Source organism: Hyaena hyaena, unplaced genomic scaffold, assembly GCF_003009895.1.
Source record: "Hyaena hyaena isolate Hyena2069 unplaced genomic scaffold, ASM300989v1 scaffold_303, whole genome shotgun sequence".
Lineage (NCBI taxonomy): Eukaryota > Metazoa > Chordata > Mammalia > Carnivora > Hyaenidae > Hyaena > Hyaena hyaena.
The window spans coordinates 1,585,688-1,609,075 of NW_024080934.1; the positions used below are offsets into that span (position 1 = coordinate 1,585,688).

The 23,388-nt window shown below is 38.8% G+C and overlaps 1 protein-coding gene across 5 annotated transcripts in view; it reads left to right on the top strand.

The window, feature by feature from the left end:
* Positions 1–23,388, top strand: part of FGD4 (FYVE, RhoGEF and PH domain containing 4) — a 217,208-nt gene that overhangs the window by 167,680 nt on the left and 26,140 nt on the right. For 4 of the 5 annotated variants that reach the window (XM_039247667.1, XM_039247669.1, XM_039247668.1 and 1 more), the window contains exons 5-10: positions 12,077–12,166; positions 14,172–14,317; positions 14,979–15,135; positions 20,335–20,473; positions 22,728–22,786; positions 23,119–23,265. In XM_039247667.1, the coding sequence (XP_039103598.1) occupies positions 12,077–12,166; positions 14,172–14,317; positions 14,979–15,135; positions 20,335–20,473; positions 22,728–22,786; positions 23,119–23,265 (738 nt within the window). Of the gene's footprint in view, positions 1–12,076; positions 12,167–13,406; positions 13,475–14,171; positions 14,318–14,978; positions 15,136–20,334; positions 20,474–22,727; positions 22,787–23,118; positions 23,266–23,388 lie in introns of those variants that run through there. The other variant, XM_039247671.1, reaches the window with a different exon arrangement.

Consider the following 23,388-nt stretch of genomic DNA (forward strand, 5'->3'; position numbering starts at 1 on the left):
TTCTCACTAAAGTTGTCAGAGTTTTAAAACAATGTGTAGAATAACAGAAAAGTTGTCCCACTAACCATATGGGCAGTCCATATGAGGAGAGCTTTTCTTTATTCACTTAGAACTGAATGGTGAATTTGGAAAGTTCTTTATCTTGTGGAGACTCCATTTAGTCTATTGGAAAGGTATAAGAAAGCAAAATGAGAAAAAATGAACCTCAGAGAGACCGTATCTGGGAAAAAAAAAAAAAAAAAAACAACACCCGTTCCATTTGCAGATTCATCATGCCAGGCTTACTGTCCTCAGTGCTAGAAACAAATGAAGGTACGTCCTACCTCCAAAACCTCGGTCTACCCAGGAGAGAGAGACAAAAGTAAATCACCATGATATGGTGCAATAAATACATACTTCAGATGAGGAATGACCTGAGCCTAGGGAAGGGCTGATTGAGCGGCAGGCTGCTGAGAAGCCATTGAATTTAGCTTGAAGAAAGTAGGAGAGGTTGCTGGTTGGGTCAGTATACATGGGAATGGGGTAAGGCAGGGAGGGGTGGCTGTATCTAGGCAGAGGCAGAGTGTGAGAAACAAGCAGAGGACAGTGGACAGATGCCATGTTTGTGGGTGCTCCTGACCTCGTGATATGAGGCCAGAGGGCTAGAGAGTGTGAGAGTAGGATTGGCTTAAAATGTAAGTGAGGGACAAATTTCAGGGGGGTTATGTGCCTAACCTGTATCTTTTCCTCCCTGAAAACAATGGATTTTTTAAGTTTTGTATAAAAATTAATAGTCCTCATAGAAAATCAAGAAAATGCGGCAAAGCATAGAGAATACAAGTCACCCGTAGTTCTACTACCCAGAGAAAAAGCTACTTTGATATTTAACATTCCAGCTTGTTTTCTTCTGAGCTGAGTTTTGGGGAAAAAAAAACTCAACAGCCTAATGTATGGTCATTCTGCATCCTGTTTTGTAGGATTGAACATAGGTGCTTTCCTGTGTTATTTCAGATTTTCCATAAGCCAAATACTATGTGGCCTCAGAGGCACTTAATTAAAGCATGGAAGTGACATGACTGTACATCTGTGAGTTTTAGAAAAATGAGTCAGATAAAAGGAAAACAGATGGACAGGGTTTGCAAGCAACTACAGTAATCCAGGTGTGAGAGGATGAGGTCCTGTACGGATGTAGCAGAGACTTAGGGCAAGGAAGAGAGATTTCTACCGACGTTCTGATGGAGGTAGGGAATGAGTCATGTTCAACTCCTGGCTTGGGTGAAGTGGCCCTACTGAACTAGAAGAGGATAGAAGGAGCGATATATTTGGAGGGAAAAACCTCGGTTTAGACTTACCGAGGTTGAGAGACTTGTGGATTATCCTCATGAAGATGTCTAAAACAAAAATGGAATACTCTGGAGGCACCTGGGTCTCTCAGTTGGTTAAGCATCTGACTTTGGCTCAGGTCAAGATCACATGGTTCGTAGTTTTGAGCCCCCCTTGCTTGGGATTTGTTCTCTCCCTCTATCTATGCCCCTCCCCCACTCAAATTAATAAACTTTAAAAAATGAATACTCTGGAGATGCTATGGTGTATTGGTTAAGGATAAAGACATTGGAATTAAAAGAGATGAGTTGAAACCCCAGTTTTGTCACCTGCCAGCTAGGTGACCTCGGACATGGTATTTTAACATAATTCGGCAGGCCTTGGCTTCTGAACATGTTAACAAAATAATTGAGGTGGAGGACAGGAAGGAAGGTAATTGTGTTTGGAATGATGGGAGGGAGGGAGTAGAGTTGCTAATCAGGTTAGTTTTGTACTACTGAGTTTACAGCACCTGCAAGACATCCATTTGCAGATAGTAATTGGCAAGCAGAAATATGGGTCTGGAGCTCAGGAAAGAGGATAAGAATATAAGAGGATGTACATGAGGTTGTGATTAATACTGCCAAAATAGAATGTGCAGGAACAGGAAGAAGGGCAAAGGCTAAGCCTTAGAGAGCACAAACATGGTCAAAAGGGGAACATCGTTGTGTGAGAGGAAAAAGAAAAGAGAGCAATGTCATGAGAACCACAGGGTTTGGGGGAGGTGGGTATAGGATTATTGGTGAGCTTATGAGAATGAAACATCATAGGTAACTAGCTAAGAGAACCTGGGTAATCAAATTAAACAGACTACATTTATATTGTACATACACTATGTGCAAGGCACTGCAGAAAATAAAACAGCTGACACAGGATTGAGATAAATGATCATTATGTAAGATATCTTGAGGTAAGGGGAAAAGGGAGCTCAAAGATGAAGTCAAGACTGGGGCGCCTGGGTGGTTTAGTCGGTTGGGCGTCTGACTTTGGCTCAGGTCGTGATCTCAGTTTGTGGGCTCGAGCCCCACGTCGGGCTCTGTGCTGACAGCTGGCTCAGAGCCTGGAGCCTGTCTTTGGATTCTGTATCTCCCTCTCTCTCTGACCCTCCCCTGCTTGCTCGCTCTCTCTCGCTCTCTCTCTCTCAAAAATAAATAAAACATTTAAAAAAAAACGATGAAGTCAAGATTCAGAGCATGGCTAAAAGGGTGAATTCTCCGTTAGCATAAATTGACAAGTCAGGGAGTCTGGAACTCACTGAGAGACTACAGTGTAAGACTCCAGTGTAGAGGGGACTGGTAGGCTTGGTGTCAGTTTGGAAAGTGCCCCCACAGGCGCCAGTGAGATAGACTCAAAGGGTGGGGCTTGGAGCTTGAGGACAGCGGAGAAAGCTCTTGTGGTGACTTGTGACTAAGATCCTGAGGGCCAAAGTCAAGGGTAGTGGGCATAATCAGCCATCTCCCAGCATTGCTGAATGACCTGGAACTCAGGAGAAGATGGAACTTACAGTGGGAGGGAGCCAAAGTCTGCAAGGCAGCAGTGCCAAGAGAACAAGATAACAGAGTCAGTAGTCGGGCTTGGCAGAAAGTTGGCGTGAACCAGGAGGGTTGGGAAAGTGAGGTGCATGGAGGTCACAGTGCATATTAAAGATGCTCTTTGGCATGGGTGTGAGAGAAATGGGAAGATCAGATCTTAAAAACACAGCAGTCATCATATGCAGCTCAAAAACAAAAACAAAAGGAACCGAGCAATATACCATAACCTGGGGGTCAGGAAGACAGCCTCAAGGACCAGAGTCTCTAGGTTTGTATCCCAGCTCAGCCACTTACCAGTTGTAGGATCTCAAGCAGGTCACTTAAACCTCTCTGTAGCTTAGTTTTCTTCATCTGCAGCATGGAAATAATAACCTACCTCATAAGGTTATTACAAAGCATAGATCATCAAATCCTTGTAGAAGATTTAGAACAGTGCCTTATAACATAGTGTGAACTATTTGTTAAATAAACATAAAAATAAAATCATGTTTCCTCATGTGTAAGTTGAGGAGAAGAGACTCATGACCTGAGATGTCCCTTAACAGATCCAAAGTTTAGCATATCTTGTCAGGTGAGTATCCCAGCACCTACCAGTTTGTTTTAAAGTGAGATGGTTGGGGGGCGCCTGGGTGGCTTAGTCGGTTAGGCGTCCGACTTTCGCTTAGGTCATGATCTCGCGGTTTGTGGGTTCGAGCCCCGCGTTGGGCTCTGTGCTGACTGCTAGCTCAGAGCCTGGAGCCTGTTTCAGTCTGTCACTCCCTCTCTCTCTCTGACCCTCCCCTGCTCACGCTGTCTCTCTCTCTCCTAGAAATAAATAAAACATTTAAAAAAAAAATTTTTTTTTAAAAATAAATAAAGCGAGATGGTTGGGGCACCTGGGTGGCTCAGTTGGTTAAGTGTCTGACTTCAGCTCAGGTCATGATCTCACAGTTCGTGGGTTTGAGCCCCGTGTCAGGCTCTGTGCTGACAGCTAGCTCAGAGCCTGGAGCCTGTTTAAGATTCTGTGTCTCCCTGTCTCTCTGACCCTCCCCTGCTCACGCTCCCTCCCTCCCTCTCTCTCTCTTTCTCTCTTTCTCTCTCTCTCTCTCTCTCTCGGAAGTAAATAAAACATTAGAAAAATAAAGTGAGATGGTTGTTTGCAGAAGACATAGATGGCATTTTGCCTGCCTTATTTTTTTTTTTAATAATTTTATTTTTAATTTATTTCTGAGAGAGAGAGTGTGTGAGCAGGGGAGGGTCAGAGAGAGAGGGAGACGCAGAATGTGAAGCAGAATCCAGGCTCTGAGCTAGCTGTCAGCACAGAGCCTGATGCGGGGCTCGAACCCACAAATCATGAGATCATGACCTGAGCTGAAGTCGGACGCTTAACCGACTGAGCCACCCAGGAGCCCCTGCCTCTTCCTTTTTTAACACAGGCTTCTTATATTTTGTTTGTTTCTCTTACCTGAGGATTGTAGGTTATTAGCACACGATGCAGTCATTTATACGCATAAGGTTTTAACTCCAGGGAATTATCATCAGAAATATTTATAAGTGGCCTAATTACTTTGATACTCTGCTTCAGTTATGGATTGTGTGCATATATTGAATTCTTCCTGATGCCTGATCCTTAATTTCTGCAAAAGCCAAACACAATTTAGTGTAACGTATACTAAATTAGGTAGGAGAAGAACAGAGTTCTCTTTTTGCTACCACTTACTTCCTGTCTGATCTTGTGAAAGTAACTAAATTGTCCTTCTCATTGCAAGGACAGTTCTCTGTTTTGCCCTTCTCACCACCCTATCTCAAAAGGTTAGAATGTAAACCTTCAGATTAAACTCTCACTCACCTGTTCACCTGTTTAGAATTGAATAAATAGAGTAGAGGACATCAGATTGGAAAAACATTGTTGCTAGGTCCAAAGGAGGCTTGGGGGCGCCTAGCTGTCTCCGGAAGTAGAGCATGCGACTCTCGATCTTGGCGTTGTGAGTTCCAGCTCCACAGTAGGTGTAGGGATTACTTAAAAATAAAATCTTCAAAAATGGAAAGAAAGTAGGGTTGGACCTTGCTTCCAAAGCTTCCTGAAGGACCATGCTAAGGTAATAGACTATTTATTCTTGTCATAGTCTGTAATGAAGTCCTGGGAAAGGAATAATGTGCCCGTGTCATAGCAGATATTCTTTTTCCTGTAATGTGAACCTACAGATAAATTTCATGCTGATTACAAATCTTCCCTGAGAACATGTGACCTTCCTTATGGCATTATTACATGATCTTAATTGAATACAAAATCTGTGTTTTATTCCCTTATCTTTCCATTTTCTTATCCTGCAAATCCACAGAGAATTCTCCTCCTTAAAAGGCTGTGACAAAGCAGGAATTTTAATTTCACAGACCTAGATTTGATTCCTGGCTGAATCACTTACTTAGCAATATGATTTGGGGCAGGTTACCCATCCTTATTAAGGCACTGCTTCCTCATCTATAAAATGAAAGGATAATGATGCCTGCTTCGCAGGAGTATTATGAGGATTCCATTAGCTAATTCATGTGAAGCACATGTTAGTGCCTAGCACACAGTAAGGACTCAATAAATAGCGAGTGCTGTCACTGTCACTCACTTGTTGTTTTTTTAATACTTTATTTATTTTTGAGAGAGAGAGAGGGAGACACAGAATCCGAAGCAGGCTCCAGGCTCCGAGCTAGCTGTCAGCATAGAGCCCGATGCGGGGCTCAAACCCACGAACCGTGAGATCATGACCCGAGCCAAAGTCGGACACTCAACCGACTGAGCCACCCAGGCGCCCCACTCACTTGTGATGCCTTCCCTCGATCTCCCTGTTCCTTAGTATAATGAGAAAGGATCTATAGAATTCTATAGAATTCTGGAATATTGGAATGAAGGTGTGTGACACAGGTTAGAGATTTTAAGGTGCTTTTTGAGATGATAGGCCAATTATGTAACATTCAGATATTACTGTGATCCAATTTCAAATTATCACCTGGAGCCACATGAAGACTATAATGTCTAGGAAGACATTAAAAATGACTTATCAAAATTTTCATACAGTTCATGAATTGTGGTACAGAATCAAGTGTTGATTTCCTAAGTTGACTCATCTTGTTATGAAAGAATGGACTTCAAGGAAAGCAGGAACATGTGTATTCATATAAAGCTACGTCTTCCATCTCCATGGAAGAATTTAATTAATTGGCAGCAGATTTGGATAGAAACCCCCAGAACCAAGAAACCCAATAACTTATATATATTACTTTAAACATAACCTGTAATGAATATATGAAAAAAGCTGTAAGAACCCTTAGTAGTTGTGATTCAATGTTTTTAGAAAAAAAATTCTTCCTGCTTAAAATGAAATCATGAGAACATGTATCGAAAACTTAAAAGCATAATTGAAGAGTACTAAAGCATGATGCCAATATCTGACTCATTTTTATGTAATTGAAAGTTTTGCCCTTAAAGCATCTTGTAGGAAACTCTAATTGTTTATTAACCTTTATGAGGTTCTTTCCAAAATATCTGCCCCCCTGCTTAGTGGTTCTGAGGCATGTGGCAGTGCTTATGGTGCTAAGACTTTGAAGAATGAATCACGGGCTCCGCAGAAGCATTTTCTGCCTATCCAGTACATGAAGTCTGTGAGCTGCCAGGGGGGCTCTTTGTCTGGGGCTCCTGCCATATGGAAGAGCCATGCCAAAAGGTCTGAAAAGAGCCGTAGGAGCTGTTGACATCTGTAAATGAGGAGGCAGAACTGACACTGCAGCACATTCATGAGCCAGCAGGCACACTGACTAATGACCGGGCTGAATACACCCTAGGGAGAATGGAGTAGATCTCTACGGGAAGGTTATTGGAGGTGTGGAGGTGCACAGTCCTAACCTAGGAAGTGCCTTAAGTGGAAGTGAGAAGCAGAGAAAAGTAAATTGTGTAAACTCTTACTATAAGAGGCGTGTACTTTATCTTTTCAATTTGGATAGTTTAGTTGTACTTTATTATGTCTTTGTTCGAGGCAATATCCTGAGAATCAGCTTTCAATATCGGAATATAGTTTCATTTACAAGTGAAAAAAGTCTTTATGTTATAGAGGAATATCAAAGGTAAGATGCTTTTGTAATAACATATTTATGATTATTTTAAAAAAGTCAAGCCTGTGTATTTGGTTGCAATAGAGGCAAAGAGGGTTATTTATTAAATCAATATTGTGTAGCCATTACTATTTTCCAAAGAATCACAAGAATATGTGACTTAGTAAAGTGCTAAACACAAAAGTAGTGGTTATATAGTTTCGAAGTGGCAAATAATAAGAAACAATATATGACCTTACCTATTTAACTTTTTATTAAAAAAAAAAAAAAAATACCAGGCTACATCTCTAATGTACTAACAATTTTAAAACAACATTGTCTGTTATTTAAGCATAAGTCTCACGGCACCTGGGTGGCTCAGTCAGTTAAGCATCCAACTCTTGATTTTTGGCTCAGGTCATGATCTCATGGTTTGTGAGCTCGAGCCCCACGTCAGGCTGTGTGTTGAGCACAGAGCCTACTTGAGATTCTGTCTCTCCCCCTCTCCCCCAGACTCAAAAATAAGTAAATAAACTTAAAAAACCCTATCTCATAGAGTAATAGAGCCCCTGGCATCCAGATAGATGCATGTATTTCTCCTTAAATATACTCATAGATGAGTTTCAGTAACTAATTTTTTAAAGTTAGAAGCCATCATATCATTATATCAAATATGACTGAATTTTAATACCTGATGATTATTACTAAAATGCTGAAAAGTCTGCCATAAATAGAATTTATATTAGAGAAAGATTGCATACATTAAAATGCAGAGTAGATATCACATTTCATTTTTTAAGTGGATAGCTTCTACTTCATTAGTCTATTCCCTTGCAGGCATTTATTACAGTCTTGTTGCTTGTTGCAGAAAAGAGTTAGAGTGAGAGCCAAAGGTTTACTGACCAGTGACTTAAAAGCCCATGCTCTCTTATATGATTGGAATCTGATTAAGTTACCTTTTAACCATGTGACTTGGAGCAAGTCATCTGGTCTTTCTGAGCCTTGGAATTTTGTTTTGTTGTATGTATGTGCTGACGATAAAACAGGGATAAAGTACCTATTTTATAGAATTATTGTAAGGATTAGTCAATTTATGTAAATTAATTATACCAGTGTCTGGTCCATAACAAGCAATCAGTGAATAATCGTTAGCTGTTCTCACGGTAACCCTGTTGTTTGGATCCGTGACTTCTTCACCTCTTCCGTAAAAATCCTTAGTAACTTTTCACAAACCTGTGTGTGAGTGATTAAACCAAATGTCAGCGAGTTTACTTTTGCTTAATTTGTGTTGGTTTTGGCAAGGTCAGGGACCTAACATTAGAAGACCATCTGTGGAAGGACATAGCTTTTGCTAATAACTGCTGGCTTCTCCCTTGGATTTTGCAAAATATGACCAGGATATCCACAATTTGCCTCATTCAGCTAAAGCATGATTTAGAGTCAGCAAAAGATCATTTATTATAAGCTTCCGATTTAAGATCCTGTAGGATGTGGAAGACCTCAGGAGTGACTTCATCGTGTAGCAATAATAGACAGTTTGACCTTTTGGTTAATGAATTCTCTGACTCGTAAAGGATGTATTATTTTATCATGGCACATACTTTGCTGGATGGTTTTCCTTACAGGTATTTGTCAGAATCAGAACATATGAAAGTGAGTGAGTCACAAAGTTACAGTACCTCTGTTAGAATAAAACTAAGGTCATGCAAAGAGCAAGCCACTAATACTAATGACAACATGGATGCATCTCAAATGCATTTTGAGAAGTGGAAGAAGCAAGACTCAAAAGGCACATACTGTGTGATTCCATTTATAGAACCTTCTCTAAAAAGACAGATCTGACTGTTAACAAGACTGGGTGATAGGAGAGAGATGGGACCAACCATAGAGACTTAAGTTTGGGTGGAAATGTTCTTTATCTTGACTGGGGTAGTGAGATGATGGTATTAAATATTTGTAAAAACTCCTAGAACTATATGCCAGAAAGGTGAATCTTACTATTTATAAGTTATATGTCAATAAATCTGGCTTACAAAAACACAAATGGCTGGGGCACCTGGGTTGTTCTGTCGGTTAAGTGTCCGACTTCAACTCAGGTCATGATTTCGTAGTCTGTGAGTTCGAGCCCTGTGTCAGGCTCTGTGCTGACAGCTCAGAGCCTGGAGCCTGCCTCAGATTCTGTCTCTCTCTCTCTCTCTCTGAAAAATAAATAAATATTTTAAAAACCCCACACAAATGGCTTATAGTATTGATGCAGGTCAGTATTTCTTTTGAGTATGTCAAATAGTACATTTATCTCCTTCTGAAATGTTGATATATTTCTTATATATTTACTACATATTTGTGTTCTCTTATTATAGATTTGTAAGTCACATATTCAATTCATTATTTTATTTTCTCCTCTATAAGCAATAATTGTTTAAAAATTACTTGAGAGTTTTTCAGTTTCACAGAATATACCCCATATGTTTCATAGTATTTCAGTTTTCCATATTAGGATGCTTCTAACACAAATAACATCAGTAACACTCAACCTGGCTTAAATAATAAGGAAGTTTATTAGCTTCATCTCTGTGGTTATGGGGTGGCTGCTTATAGCATTCAGGTCCACAGATACCCTTATTTACATGGAGCATAAAAGAGAAATTTCTTTTTGTATGGCTCTTCCGTTAGAGTAGGTAGTCCCAGTGTATATTCCCTCTTCTCATTGGCTCTTGAACCAGTCACTGTGTATTCTTGATTGTTACACCAGTTAGGGCCCTCCTTTTCATCTGGGGAATGACGGTAGTTTCTCCAAAGGGAAGGCTACCTAGTAGTAAGATAGATATACTAAACAAATCTGGATATCATTAAGAAATAGAGGGAAAGGATGTCAAACAGACAACAATGCTAGTACTTTACCCTGAATTGATTGGGTTTTTTTTTAATGTTTTTAATGTTTTTATTCATTTTTGAGAGAGAGACAGAGCATGAGTGCGGGAAGAGCGCAGAGAGAAGGAGACACAGAATAAGAAGCAGGCTCCAGGCTCTGAGCTGTCAGCACAGAGCCCGAAGTGGGACTTGAACTCATGGACCACGAAATCATGACCTGAGCCAAAGTTGGACGCTTCACCAACTGAGCCACCCAGACACCCCCTGAATTGATTGTTTAACCAAAACCTTGGCTACTTGTGGTATTTAATGACCATATAGTTTTAATTTCAGTATTTTTGCGACCACAGATTATTTAAATGGTATTATGTTACTTTACCTAAAGCCTTCACATAAAAATACTTCATTTCAGTGCTGCTGTAAGTGGTAACATGGTAACCTCATATGTTGAACACAGTGAAGCACACTATATAGTGTAATAGAATTTTATACACAATTTTAAATGTAGCCTTTATACAAACTAGACATTGGTTTAAAATCTACTTTGTGCTGGGATGAGTGCTGGAAACCAAGTTGACAATAAACTATAAAAGAAAGGAAAAAAGAAATATACTTTGTTCTGCCTTGATGATAGAGTTATTACTAAACCCTTACTATGCTTCTTACTTGCCTAGAATGAAATGGACACTTTAGCAAAGTAGCTGGGTAGAAATTTCTCAACAAAAAGATGTTTAAGTATAAAATAGAAAATGTGTTCTAATAGAACCAAGCCCAAGGGCTCTGAGTAGTTGAAGAAGGCTCCATGGACAAGGAATAAAAATTCAGCAGGCCATCCAAAAAAAGTATGCCTTATATACCTAGAGAGAGAAAGCAAGAATATATGCTATGCAGAGAGGATGAAAAGAAGAAAGGTTTGGGAATGACCATGGACACGTTTGGATAATGGTGGGTTAGATTTGTGTGTTTGGAGGGGAGGGTGCCTGCAAAGATACAATGGGAAAGAAGTCTGAGACAATGAGTAGGGGTGAAATTTGAACAACCCTGAATAATACATAGTCTGGCTGTTATCCCACTGGTGAAAGGAGGGCTGTTGGACGTTTTCTTTCTATGGAAAGTAGAGTGGTCTTGGCAAAGCAGAGTTAGAAAAATTGCTCATACAACAGCATACAGGGTGGGTTAGAGCCAAAAAAATAGTAGAATCAGTTCAAAATGGGAGTTCTTGATTAGCCTGGGGTTGAGATACAGTAAGAGAAAAACCAGGTGGCAGTGATGAGAATTAGAAGGATGGATGCTAAAGATACCACAGGAGTAGGAGTTTGTAGCAGCCTGGGTTTTCTGCTAGGGAGCTAAGTTTACAGTGATTCGGGGAACCAAAGGCAAATAACTGGAAAAGAATGGCACCATTGCAAGGCTGGTAGAGTTCCAGTGGCGTGGGGTGGGAGGTGGTAGCATAGAGGTTTTCCTTAAAAGATGAGTTTGGTCTTACATTGACAGCATGTCAAAGTGGTAGTAAATGTCCAACAATAGAAATGTGTGATTGCTACTCATTCATTCATTCAGCAATATTTTATCAAATGCCAGTATTTTATTGAAGCCGTGTACTAGGCAGGAGAGAGTTATCAAGTTACCAAGAAAAAATATGATCCCATTCTCACAGAACTATCAAAGCTCTACAAATATATTTAAGAGCCGAGGAAACATACACTGGGGAAATAATAACTTATTTGTTTTTAATTCAATATAATATGGGTAGAAGGAGGGAGGGGGACACAGATGAAGCCTTATTAACAATGAGCTGATAGTTGTTGAATCTCAGTAATGGATACATGCCGATTCATTTTGCTGTTTACTCATATATGGTTGAAATTTTTCCTAATGTGTTTTTTTAAAGGCATAAAGTTAGATGCATAGAGCTAACAATTAGACAAATTATCTGAAAGAGTGATAAAATCATTTCTGAAGAGTAGCCTGAGAGAGACAGGGAGAAAATGAGCCAAATATAATGTCTGAGAAAGATAAAAGGTGTTTCAAGGGCAAAACACATGATAGTGTTGATTTTGACAGGGGCTAAAGAAGTTGTTTTAGGTTAAATCTAGCAGATTGATTATTTTTAATTTTGTTCATTTCTGGTTGGATGGTCCTTCATGGCTGAAAGGAATTGGGTACCTGAGAAGCTTGAGAAAACTTTTTCACCATTTGATAAGGTGTTTATTTCTTGAAAAATATTGTCTAAGTTTTATTTCCTAATATGTGGGTATCTATTCTATTTTTAGGAAACTGATGAACAAAAACTTCACAAAATAGCCAATGAACTTTTGCTTACAGAAAGAGCTTATGTCAACCGACTTGACCTCTTAGATAAGGTAATATTTTCCCTTTCAGGTGTTTTTTTTTTTTTTTTTTTTTTGCATTGCATATCATTTTTAATAGTCAAGGGGTTTTAGAAACTAGAGATGAGCATGACTGTTTTTGGCCAGTTAAATCTTTTTCTTCAAGGAAATCTTTAGAATTTTTAGCTTTGTCAGTGAATACACTAGACATAAAGGTTTTTCAGTTCATAAAGAGCAGATTCAAGGACTCTACGTATGAGTCACAAAATGCCTTTGTCTGTATCTTTCATTCCTCAACACTAGTCTGTTTCGTGCCCATTTATTATGATTTTAGAGCCATGTTTCCATTATAATCTAAATAAGAGATTGGTAATTCTAATGCCTGCATGAATATGTCACTGATTCTGTTTGTCTCGTGTGCTGTTCAGACCCATGTGAGTCATCTGAACTAATAGAGCAATAGGTCAGAAGGAATTTTGAGCGTTCACTTGTTTAAGCTTGTAGGAGACATCTAATATAGCGCCTGGTGTAACTTGCGCAGTCAATATTTGTTAGAAATGGCATTCAAAGTACTTTATCACATTTTGTACTTTAGTCATGTTGGGGCCTTGAGTATCTTTTTAAATACACATTACAAAGAATCACTTAAAAATTATTAAGGCTTCTTAATACTGTTTTAGTGATAAAAGAACAAGATAACTGGTAGATTGCCAATATAGACTCCTATTATTAGAAGAGAAAGTTGCCATGTTTGAGTGCTAACTATAAGAAGAATTCTCCCACTTCTGCCATTGGAAAACTGGAATTTCGTGGGAACAGGCCATCCTGGGTATACCTCCTTATCATTGATTCCTAGAGTGGACTATGGCCCTGTCAGATGAGCTGTAAGGGCCCACATTAAGGCTTCTGTCCTTTGAAATAATGAGTTTGTGACTTAAACACTCACTTCCCGAAGAGTTTCACTGTAAGTCAATCAAGTCATGTCGTTTATACGTTTGAAACAATTTCCCCTGAGGGGAATACAGACCTGAAGTATTAGGTATTCCTATCGTGGAGACATGTCTTTTTGTCTTACAAGTTTTGTGGGATTTTTTTGTTTTTGTTCTTTTTTGTTATTTCAGCCGTATTAGCTTGTCAGCTACTGTTGCTGACCTTTTAGAATTTTAGAGTCTTAATTACTTAAAATATCCTATCTATTGGAGTCTCTAAGGACATGATTTTGTGTTCTTTTTGCCTCCCAAGAAAATGCAGTGGAGGTGAATTTAGAAAATTAACAACCATCTGGACATTTGAAGGAACAGACCTCCTTCTGCCTACATTTAACAGAATGGCAATTAAGAGGTATAGTAGCCATAGTGGAGATCAGCTAAGATTGCAGGTTTTTAAAAAGTGTCTTTAAGATGTCCGTTGTTACGTGCAGAAGATCTTTGCATCCTCTTATAAGTGTTTAAGTTACCATGCATTATTACTTATTGAAAAGCAAGTAAACATCTGTGATCTGAAATATTCTTTTATTCATCCATTGGCCAAGATATTTATTAAGCACCTGTTCTTCTGTGGGAACTAAATTTTCATGGTCTCCCTCCCCAAAAAGGCAGACAATTTTAATAGGGAAAGCGAGATTTATGCCCGCAAATTATAGTAATGGGCAATACGGTGTAAGTGCCGTCGAAGTCATTGAAAACATAAAGAAGAATGAAAAATACCACAATTATTGATTTATATAAAGTTTTTCTTCCATCTCTCTTGACTCTACCTTTAGATAGAAGTAAGTCCTTTTACCTCAATTGGAAATTCTCTGGCAAAGAAGAATCCCCAAAATAGAGAGAAAGCCAAGGTTAGAGTCAAGTTTTCTAATCCTAACTTCTGGGTCTTCTCAACCAAAGCATATACTCATCCATTTCAAAAATGATTAATTTCTTGGACCATGAACTTGTTCACTGATTCAACAAGTTGCTAAGAGCCCGCTATGCCTAGCACAGTGGTAGGTGGTTCACCAGTAAATTTGAAGTAACATTTGCTTTATTCTCTTATTCAGGTATTTTACTGCAAATTATTGGAAGAAGCAAATCGAGGCTCATTTTCAGCAGAGATGGTGAATAAAATCTTTTCTAATATTTCATCAATAAATGCCTTCCATAGTAAATTCCTATTGCCAGAGCTGGAAAAACGAATGCAAGAATGGTAAGAGGAATAGATGGCAAATGATTTGTCTAAGGCAGTCATATTAGATGCTGTGTTATTTACTTGTAAATTGAAACAATAATGCTATACAGAGCTATAGCCAAACATTTGTGTTAAATTTGTACCGTAAAGACCACCGATAGAAGTTGTGGTACATTTTTAGCTTTGGTTGAAAAGGATTTCATCTCTGCTCTCCAAACTATCTTTTGATTAGTGGAGACAAGATTTCAGGGTAATTTGGAGCTTTAAAAACTCTATAGCGTCTCTCTTTACTATATCATTCCCAAAGTCCCCTTAAAAAGATGCTGCTTCAGGGATGCCTAGGTGGCTTAAATTTGGTTAAGCATCCGACTTCACCTCAGGTCATAATCTCGCAGTTTGTGAGTTTGAGCTCCGTTTTGGGCTCTGCTGACAGCTTAGAGCTTGGAGCTGGCTTGAGATTCTGTCTCCATCTCTCTCTGCTCCTCCTCCACTCATGTTCTCTCTCAAAAATAAAAATAAACTTAAAAAAAAGGTACTGCTTCATTCTCTACCAATCTCACAGCAAGGTGGATCTGATAAAGCACAGAATGTGTATAGAAAGTGATCACTTCATTTGAAGTCCTATTAATTTACTTACTCTGTAAGAAATCTTAATGACTTGTTTCTATATTTTATACAGGGAAACTACCCCTAGAATTGGTGACATCCTTCAGAAATTGGCACCATTCCTTAAGATGTATGGAGAATATGTGAAGGGATTTGATAATGCAATGGAACTGGTTAAAAACATGACAGAGCGTATTCCCCAGTTCAAATCAGTAGTTGAAGAAATTCAGGTAATTGGACTCTTGTTCAAAGCTATGAATTAGTTTTCCTGTACAAATCATAAGGTCTTTTAGATCTAAAGTTTAGATTGAGACATCTTTCTGAGGCCGCCAAACTCCATGTTATTCTGAATGATGCAAAAATCATCTCTGCAGAATTAACATTTATTGAGCATGTGCCATGTGTTTAGCAGTAAATTCTGTTTGCTTTTGAGACCAGGAGAGTCCAGCTTTTATAAAGATTCACATGAATTTACAAAGTGAGTTCCCATTCAGGTCTGTGTCTCTCATGCTTTCTTTCAGAGGTTGAGTTGATGGAATGAATATATACATGAATATAAAGAATGATTGCCATAAACCAGACATTTTGTAAACATTATTATTCTGTGTGTGTATGTGTCACTTTACATATGTGTCCTGAGTTTTTTTCAATTTTGCCAAACCTGGGTAATGTATTTTAATAACACCATAGTGATTTCTATTTGATTCTCTAGTCAGTTGTTAATAACTTATTATTTGAAAAAGTTTAAATGTTGAAAAGGAATTCTCTAGATCATATAAGGTTCTCATGTGAGGGTGGGGTGAGGATTCTGCTACTCTTTTCTCTGCTTTCTTTTGTGCTATATAAATATTTTTTATTTTAATTCTAAATTTTAAATGTTTTTTCCTACTGTTTGTTGAAGGAATTATAATATGCATCATAATTTACCACAATCTACTTCAGAACAATACTAATCTTAATTTTAGTAAAATACCAGCATTTTGCTCCATTGTAGCTCATTTCCTCCATGCACCGTGCTTTTAGTATTGTATATATTACCTTTATATTTGTTTTAAATCTAATAATACATGATAAAATTATTTTGTATCTTTGAAAGAAGAGAGGATATAAGAAAAAATGTATCTATAAAAATATTTTTAATCCATATATTTACCATTTCTAAAGTAAGTTCCTTTCTACAAAGAGTGATAAATGTTTTGGGGCACCTGGGTGGCTCAGGCAGTTAAACATCCAACTTTGGCTCAGGTCATGATCTCAGTGTTCGTGAATTTGAGCCCTGCATTGGACTCTGTGCTGACAGCTCAGAGCCTGGAGTCTGCTTCAGACTCTGTGTCCCCCTCACTGTGTCCCTCCCCTGCTCTTGCTTGCTCTTAATCTCTCTCTCTCTCTCTCTCTCAAAAATAAATAAACGTTAAAATTTTTTAAAAGACTGATAAATGTTTCTTGGAAAGCAGAGATTGGATAGCAACAAATTTTCTTGGTCTTTGTTTATCTGGAAACATCTTTATTTTTTCTTCACTACTGAATGGTAGTGTTGATGGATACAGAATCTTGGTTAATAGTTTGTTTTTTTCTTTCAGCAAAGTGAGTATCATTTCACTGTACTCTGTTCTCTCTTGTTTCATATGGGAAGTTATTAATTGTATTATTTTCTGTATGTGATGAATTGTTTTTCTCTTGCTCTTTTCAAATTTATCTCTTTGCTTTTGTCTTTCAACAGTATGTGTCCAGTGTGAATCTTTCTATATTTATCTTGCTTAGGATTGAATTTCTTGGATGTGTAGTGGTTTTTTTAATTAATTTGAGAAGTTTTCAGCCACTATATCTTCAAATAATTTGCTCCAAGTATACATATGTTGGCATTCTTGATGTTATTCTACAAGCTTCTGAGACTATTCATTTTTCTTCAGCCTTTGTTCTTCAGTAATCTTTTAGATTACTAGTAATCTTTTTTCTAGTAATCTTTTTTTGAGTTCATTGACTTTTTTTTTCTTTTTTTAATGTGTTTATTTTTGAGACAGACAGAAAGAATGAGTGAGCAGGGGAGGGACAGAGAGAGAGAGAGAGAGGGACAGAGGATACAAAATGGGCTCTGTGCTGACAGCAACAAGCCTGATCAGGGCTGGAACTCATGAACCATTACATCATGACCCAAGCCGAAGTCTGATACTCAACAGACTGAGCCACCCACGCACTGGATTTTTTTCTTCTGCTATCTGGAATCTGCTGTTGAGTCCGTGCGGTGCATTTTTCATCTCAGCTATTGTACGGTTCAACTCCAGAATTTCCATTGGTTCTTTTTATAACACCTGCTTCTTCCTTGACAATTGCTATTTGTACATTCTTTGTTGTTACACTTTTCATGTTTTTCAAATACAATTTCCTTTAATTCTTTGAACGTTTTTATAATAGCTACACTGAAGTCTTTGTCGGCTATATCCAGTATCTGAGTTCAGAGACAATTTCTTTTGATTACCTTTTTTCTTCAATATAGGTAACAATTTACTGTTTCTCTGAATGTCTCATCTTTTTGCTGAATATTGGAGATTTTAGATAACCTATTGTAGCAACTCCGAATTTTGCTTTCCCCCACTGAAAGTGGCTTTGGTTACTTTTGTTTGTTTGGTAACAATTATACTAAATCTATGGAATCTGTCTCCTTCCTGGTTTGCTGTTGCCAATGTCTCCGCTCAGTTTTTCCGTTTAATATTCATGTGTGTGTGTATGTGATACCAGCTTTGTAGGGATTACCTCTATGCCTGTGTAGGTTAGGGGTCAAACTGTTACAGAAAAGAGATGATTAACTACCTAGAGCCGGCAGGCTTCTGTCCTCTGCATGGACCTGTCTATGCTTAGGGGGGACCACATTTAAAGATCAGACCCTTGTTATGTCCGCTGGACCCTTTTACATCTCCTCAGGGTGAGTTCACAGCCTCAGGGTGACCAGGAGACAATGCTGAGTCAAGCTGTTTTAGTCTCTGCTGATCATCCACGTAGCCTCAGCCAAGAAAATTATTATCCATGCCCCCACCCCCCACCAACACACAACCACGGCTTCAGCCTAGTGGAGCCATTGGTCTTCTCCACTCGCCCACCTTGCAACTGTTCACTATTACCGCCAACGTGGCTGTGTGTATGCATTGCTCACCACTCCAAATCTAATGAGCACTCCGTGAACTTGAGCAGAGACACTGCCAGTCCTCACAGCCAGCCCCACCCCTGCTGAACCTTCCGGTCATTGAAACTTCCTTTGCTAGGGGCGGAATGGGTATGGCCCCAGGCCAGAATGCCACAGATTCTCACCGTTCTTACCCAAAGGTCAACAGTTTTTAAAGCATAAATACTTTTCAGATTGTTCTATGCCTTTGGTCAATTTCCAAAGTACTGAAAGGGTTGTTTTATCAGTTTTACCCAGCTTTTCTAGTAGCTTCTTCCAGGGAGGATTTTGCTAGTCTCCTCCCTCAGGCATAATCAAAAGTCTAGCTTCTTCCCATTCACTCTTTTCCTTTTTCTTCTCTTTCTGAATGCTGGCTCCTTTTTGATTCTTTTACTAGTCCCTTTTGCTTTTACTGAAAGTGGACAGAGTACCAGAATGTGGCCCTTCACATTCTTCTCAGCATTCACACCCTCTGTGATGTCACAAGTTCATGAGGCTTTAACCATCATGTCCTACAGATGCCTCTAAGGTCCTTGTTTCTAGTCTGTTTCTTACCTCTAAACTGTCATTGCAACTTGCCTAGTGCTGGTTACACAACTCTGTGTAGACATTTCGCTGTCAAACACAGTCAACATGTTCCATTCCTGCCTTGCACTCCCAAGTCCTTTTTACATCTTGATTTTTTTGTGCCTTGTAAAGAGTAGCTTGTGGTTATGTGATTATTACACAGAACCAATATTTTTTCATTCACCAGGGTTTGATAAGTTAGCTTTGTCCTTGATTTGATAACTTCTCTGAGCCACAGTTTCTTCATGCAAAACTGTGGGGATCAGTAATATTTTCTATTTTTCATGGGGATCAGTAATATTTTCTATTTTTCATAGATATGTTATAATATATTATAGGTTTGTTGGAGAAAATCAAGAGAGATGGCTAAACTTGCACCATTAATATTTTACACTTTATTAAATAAAGCTATTATTTCCTCAGCTTCCATGCTGATTTCAGACTCTATACTTTTTTCCTGGTCTACAATAATCCCTTCCAAACTACTTTCCGCACGTCTCCCTACTGCAGTAGCTTAAGCCACACTGAAGTAAGTTAATCTAAATACATCTCAAATCTAATGATATTGCTCTCCTGCATGAAAACCGGCATTAGATGAAGCAAGTCTAAACTCAGCTTGACTTATTACCCCAGATGACCTGTTCTTCCTCATCCCGTTTCCCCGTATATATCTTACTTGCCAACAAAACTCAACATGTTTCATGCCTGACTACTGTGAGGCCGTTCTCCAAGGTCCCTTTTCCTGCCCTTTGACCCTGGTCTTCACCTCTCTTCGCACCAGCAGCTGCCCTCATCAGAGTTCATGCTGAATACTCTCTTGTCTGTGAAGACTTTAGTTTCTTGTTTGCTTTGAATGCAAACATCATGTCTTAAGACAACTTGTATACCCTGTAGTGCCATGATCATAGTAGGAGTCCAATAACTATTTTAATTGGATTGCTGGTTTGTTTAAGATGATTAAGAACACATCTTATTTTTCAAGTAATCTTTTCCCTGTCTTATGGCAACAGCTTATTGAAAGCAAAGGCTATATAGACTCAATTTTGCTGTAAGAAAAGGAGATCTAGTTACAGAGTTCAGTTTCTAATGGAAAAGACTGCCATGACCTAATGAAAAATTAAAATTTTGTGACAGATCCTAAGATATTGGTATCTGATCTTGTCATTCTTCTCTGTGGAATCTTCTTTAAGTTCAAAGGAAATGACATTTATGGTAGCCTTAATATTAAATAGTGTCTGCCGAGTCCAAAGTCATTGAATGCAGTTGTGCCTAGTGAACCTCATTAGGTTCTTTTACATGCATCTTTTAAAAATCTCTGGAGTCTGATTCAATAATGTGACCACACAAACCTTTCTAGTGACTAACTGAAGTCATTGACAGCAATCAGAATTTTCTTCCTTAAAATTTGCTTGCTTTTCCTTTCTGTTCTTATACCAGATTGGTGGGCCTCAAACTTTCATGGTGTAAGAAACTGAGGTGTTTTAAAATGCATCTTCCCAGGCCTGAGCCTCAAAGATTGTGGTTTCATGCTTGGGATGGGGTCGGAATTTGCATTTTTAATAGTACCTTAGATCGATCTAATGCAAGTGATCCACAGAGCACACTTTGTAGGGAAATCCTGTCCATGATCACAGTTCCATATGACCATTTTTAGATTGGCCAGTTTCATTTTTAAATCTTTTTTTAAAAACCTCTCTCTTTATAGAGACAGAAGGTGTGCGGGAGCTTGACTTTGCAGCACCACATGCTAGAACCTGTTCAGCGGATCCCCCGGTATGAGATGCTCCTCAAGGACTACCTAAGGAAGTTGCCCCCTGACTCTCCAGACTGGAACGATGCTAAAAGTAAATGCTCCTCCCCCACCCCCTTTCTGCTCTAGGGTAATGAAGTGACCAGGAAGCCTTGTGGGTAAAGAGAGAGATAGGTCTCAACAGCCAATTTAGTAAGATATTGCAGCCAAAAAATAGCCTCACTGGAAGTTATCATCAACAGCTCAATTAGGTCAGCACTTCAGAGCTCAGATCACAGGTCTAGAGAAAGGGAAATCACATGTCTCATGCTGATTTCACATTAATCATTAACTCAGAAATCTGAAACAGTAGTCTTAGAGACATCTGGAATAGCAATATACAATTACATTCTCACAGGAAGAATAGAACCATTCAGAATTACTGGTGCTGCTGGTTAATTAGATAGGTTGATACATACCAAGAAAGCTAACCTGACATTTACTGTGTAAAAATAAACTAAGCAAACTTGGCTCTACCTACCCTAAAAGAGAAGAGAAAATGATGCTTTTTAGTGTCAGTTAACATTTTCTCGGGAAAACTTTATTCCTGTTCCTCCAGTTGCCTTTTATTTTTTCATCAGGTCCTAACAAGTGATTTTTTTAGGGGTCAGGGGTTTCAGTACTTTATCTTTCTCAGGTACTTTCAAAAATCAAAGCATGCAACTCTTGATCTAGAGGTCATGAGTTCAAGCCTCCTGCTGGGTATAGAGCTTACTTTTTAAAAATTACTTTAATTTTTTAAAAAATCAAGTAACTGAAGGGAAGAATGAAAATTTAACAGAAATGGCTTCATGCCAAGTACTGACAGTGCTGTTGTACAACTTTGAAACATTGGTACCTTGGTAATAATTTCTTGTCTTTATTGTAAGTGAACCCTGGTAAGAGATGAGGAACACAGAACACAATCTTTGGTCTTGGCAGCCTGGGTCTGTTTTTGAACACAGGCTTTCTCTGATGCATTTCTCCTGCCATCCAGTGAGGCAGTGGCCACAGGAACTTCTCTTCTTCCCCTTCTCCCTTTACAGTTTAGAATTCTCCTGACTTGACTTCTACTTTCCACTTCATGCCCACTTCACATTCCTCTGAGCAGCTAAGTGGTTGGTTTTGGTGACAGAATTAGTGGTAGCTACTCCTCCTCAAACTGCTGGTCCCAGGTTATTTTATTTTGTCTCCCTCTACCTTGGAGCCTGTGTGAAATGCACAGAATTGCCCCAATCAGGATAGTTCTCCAAAATCTAAATAAAAATTCAGTTTCTTCTAAACTCAGAAGACTTGCCCTAAGGTGGCAGTGTCAAAAAACGAGAACATTAGGGCATTTTATTTCTCTTTTTGATTTCCCATTGCTCCTTAAACTAAAATTGTGAGGAAATCACAGAAGTGCTTTTAGAGACCCAAAAGAGAGGACAAAGCCACAAAAGCACATTCTGTCATTCTGTTCAGCCACAGAACAAAGAAGAGAATTGGGTCCAGAAGTAATGAGGTTGTTGTGGTAACAGAATTAAGCAGGCTGGTATTCCTAAGATAGAAAAGAAAGAGCAGGACATGATTTAGGATTGAGGGCATTCCCTGGGGTTGATCCTCCAGGAGGCCGCGGCCTCCACAGCCCTTCCCTAGCGGCACCCAGGCTCCTACCTTATCCATACCAGACTGCTCCTTTCCCACCTCTCCTACTGCCTGCGCAGGAGCAGAACCTTCCATCAGCATTAGTATCAGCTGATTCCCCTTCGCCCAACCAAGAGTAGAACTGTGAATTGTTTTCCCAAAGAAAGTTGGTTATGTGTGGTGGTTAATTAGCTTCTAAAACTAATAAAAAAAGTATTAGTGCTGAAGTGTTGTAGGACTTTGAATCAGAAGACGTAGGTTTCAGTGTGACCCTACAGTATCATAGTTGTGTGACCTTGGCCAAGCCACATCACCTGCCATTTCTTTCATCTGCCAAGTGGAGCTAACAGAAACTCCATTCAAGGCTGTGTAAGAGTTATGTGACATAATACACATAAAAGCATCTGGCAAAGTGTACATGGTATTTGTTAATTTTGAAGGTCCATTATCCAGGTCATATGTAAAAATGTGTATGACTATTTATGAGGAAATAATCCTTCAAGTTGCAAGTAATCTGCTTACAAATGAACTTCTGAAAGTATCCATTTTGTAAATGGAAATTGCCCCTGCTTTTGGTGTCAGATGTGACCTTCAGTGTCAGATTTCTTCTTATTGTAGTGTTACGTTACTAATGGTGTTACTATTCAACTACCTAGTAGCATAGTAACGACAAAATATATTTATTAACTTTTCTTTTTCCCATTTAGAATCACTTGAAATTATATCTACAGCAGCAAGCCATTCTAATAGTGCAATAAGAAAAATGGTAAGTGATTTTCAAAGGAGATGGGAATCTTGTAGTTAGATAACTGTCAGTAATATAGCCTAATGTTTCTGCAGGTTTGGACCAAAATGAATTGATAAAGGTGAACAAAAAAGATTATTTATAAAGTGTTTAGTGTTATATGGAATAATCCTGTCTTCTCTTCTCCCAGGTTTCAATTTGCTCAAAACTGACACATTTTATACCAAATTTATGCTTAGTCCCTATCCTGTCCGAATTATCCGTATTTTAGCTAAGGTCATTGTATTATTAAAGCCGCTAAAGTAAAAACCTCCCTTTATTTGCTCTTGCTGTATTTTGTTTTCATTTCCTAGGAGAATCTAAAGAAACTTTTAGAGATTTATGAAATGTTGGGAGAGGAAGAAGACATTGTCAATCCTTCAAACGAACTCATAAAAGAAGGACAGATCCTGAAACTAGCTGCTCGGAACACATCAGCACAAGAACGCTACCTTTTCTTAGTAAGTATTCTAGTGTGAGCTGGTCACATAACGGTAATTCATAGATGTGGTTCTGTACCTCTTGAAAGAGTAGGATGCTTGCTTGCTCACCAAAGCAATTCCATCTAACCTGATTTAGTCAGT